A 1,246-nucleotide genomic window follows, 5' to 3' on the forward strand; every position below is an offset into this window, starting at 1 on the left:
TGCCAGTTGCTTTAAGCGAATGTTGGCCGAAGGCGCAGTCGTCTGGGGTGGGGGGAGAGACTTTGAACCCAGGGCCGCGGCAGGGAGCGGGGCCGAGGTCTCTCCCTCCCCACCCCCGACTTATCCGGCAGGGCCTGGTGCTAGCTGTGTAGGATCTTCCCAGGTTAATCATTCTCCCCTCGATCTGAACGTTTCTTTCTCATTTATTTCCGGCATTCTGCCCCCTCAGGGCAAATGTGGCCAAAAATCGGGGAGCCAGGTCCAGACCGAAACTGTTCTGCGTCCCTGCTCCGCCAGTGCGTCTGAGAGCCCCCTCCGGACCACGCTGACGCCCAGGGTGTCGGAGGAGCTTGTGTCCCTCTAAACTCTCCCACTTCAGCTCAGTTTCCAGAGGACAGAGGTCTGACGAGAGACGACAGGGCAGAAATGGGCACCAGGGCCGACGTAGCTTGTGCCTGTGTCGTTTAGCTCGAAGTTTCCGGGGAGCCGCATCCTCAGCACTCTCGCACTTTATTTACCTCACACGGCAGGTCACCAGTGCGGACCCAGACCCATAAGAAATCAGGTCACCCGTCCACAGGCGGCACCCCGGGCCTCAGCGCGAGGCCCACGCCTGGGACCTTTGCACCCCGCCCGGGGGCAACATCTGGGCGGCGGCAGACTCACCTCCCCCACTGCCAGGCCCCCGCCCCCGCCCCGCGGGCGCCCTCCGCCCCGGGGGCCCTTCCCGAGCTGCGGGCGGGGGCGCTGCCCAGCTCTCCCGCCGCCCCGTCGCAGGCCCTTTGTGCCGGACCCCAGGGCTGCGGCTGCCTCACTCCAGGGTCTGGCGAGCACGCCCCCTCCGGCTTCGCGCTGACACGTGACCCGGATCGACCAATAGGAAGCGCCGCTCGCCGGCCCTGGCGGGGCATTTAAATTGATCGGTTCGCGCGCGCGGGCTGCTCAATTACTGCGTTTTCTCTCTCACAGCTGAGTACCATGCTCTCGGTCCGCACTCCGCTCGTCACCCTGCCCAGCCCACGGCAGTCACAGCTGTCGCCGCTGAGGGGACTCAGCCTAGCCGACAAGGAAAACACGCCTCCGTCCCTCAGCGGGACCCGCGTTCTGGCCAGCAAGACCGCGCGGAGGATCTTCCAGGAGCCGACCGAGCCGCAGCAGAGGAGTAAGAGCCTCGTCCCCAGCGCGGAGGAGGAACCGCTGCTGAGAGAGAACCCTCGGCGCTTTGTGGTCTTCCCCATCGAGTACC

General features: G+C 65.5%; 1 protein-coding gene across 1 annotated transcript in view; it reads left to right on the forward strand.

Annotated features, from left to right (window-relative positions):
- The first annotated feature begins 935 nt into the window (after positions 1-935).
- Rrm2 (ribonucleotide reductase regulatory subunit M2) overlaps positions 936-1,246 on the forward strand; it is a 123,129-nt gene continuing 122,818 nt past the window's right edge. Inside the window, exon 1 of the mRNA XM_004642344.2 lies at positions 936-1,241. Within this exon, the coding sequence (XP_004642401.1) occupies positions 979-1,241 (263 nt within the window). The 5' untranslated portion in view covers positions 936-978. The remainder of the gene's footprint in view (positions 1,242-1,246) is intronic.

Source organism: Octodon degus, unplaced genomic scaffold, assembly GCF_000260255.1.
Source record: "Octodon degus isolate 3935 unplaced genomic scaffold, OctDeg1.0 scaffold00151, whole genome shotgun sequence".
Taxonomy (NCBI): Eukaryota; Metazoa; Chordata; class Mammalia; order Rodentia; family Octodontidae; genus Octodon; species Octodon degus.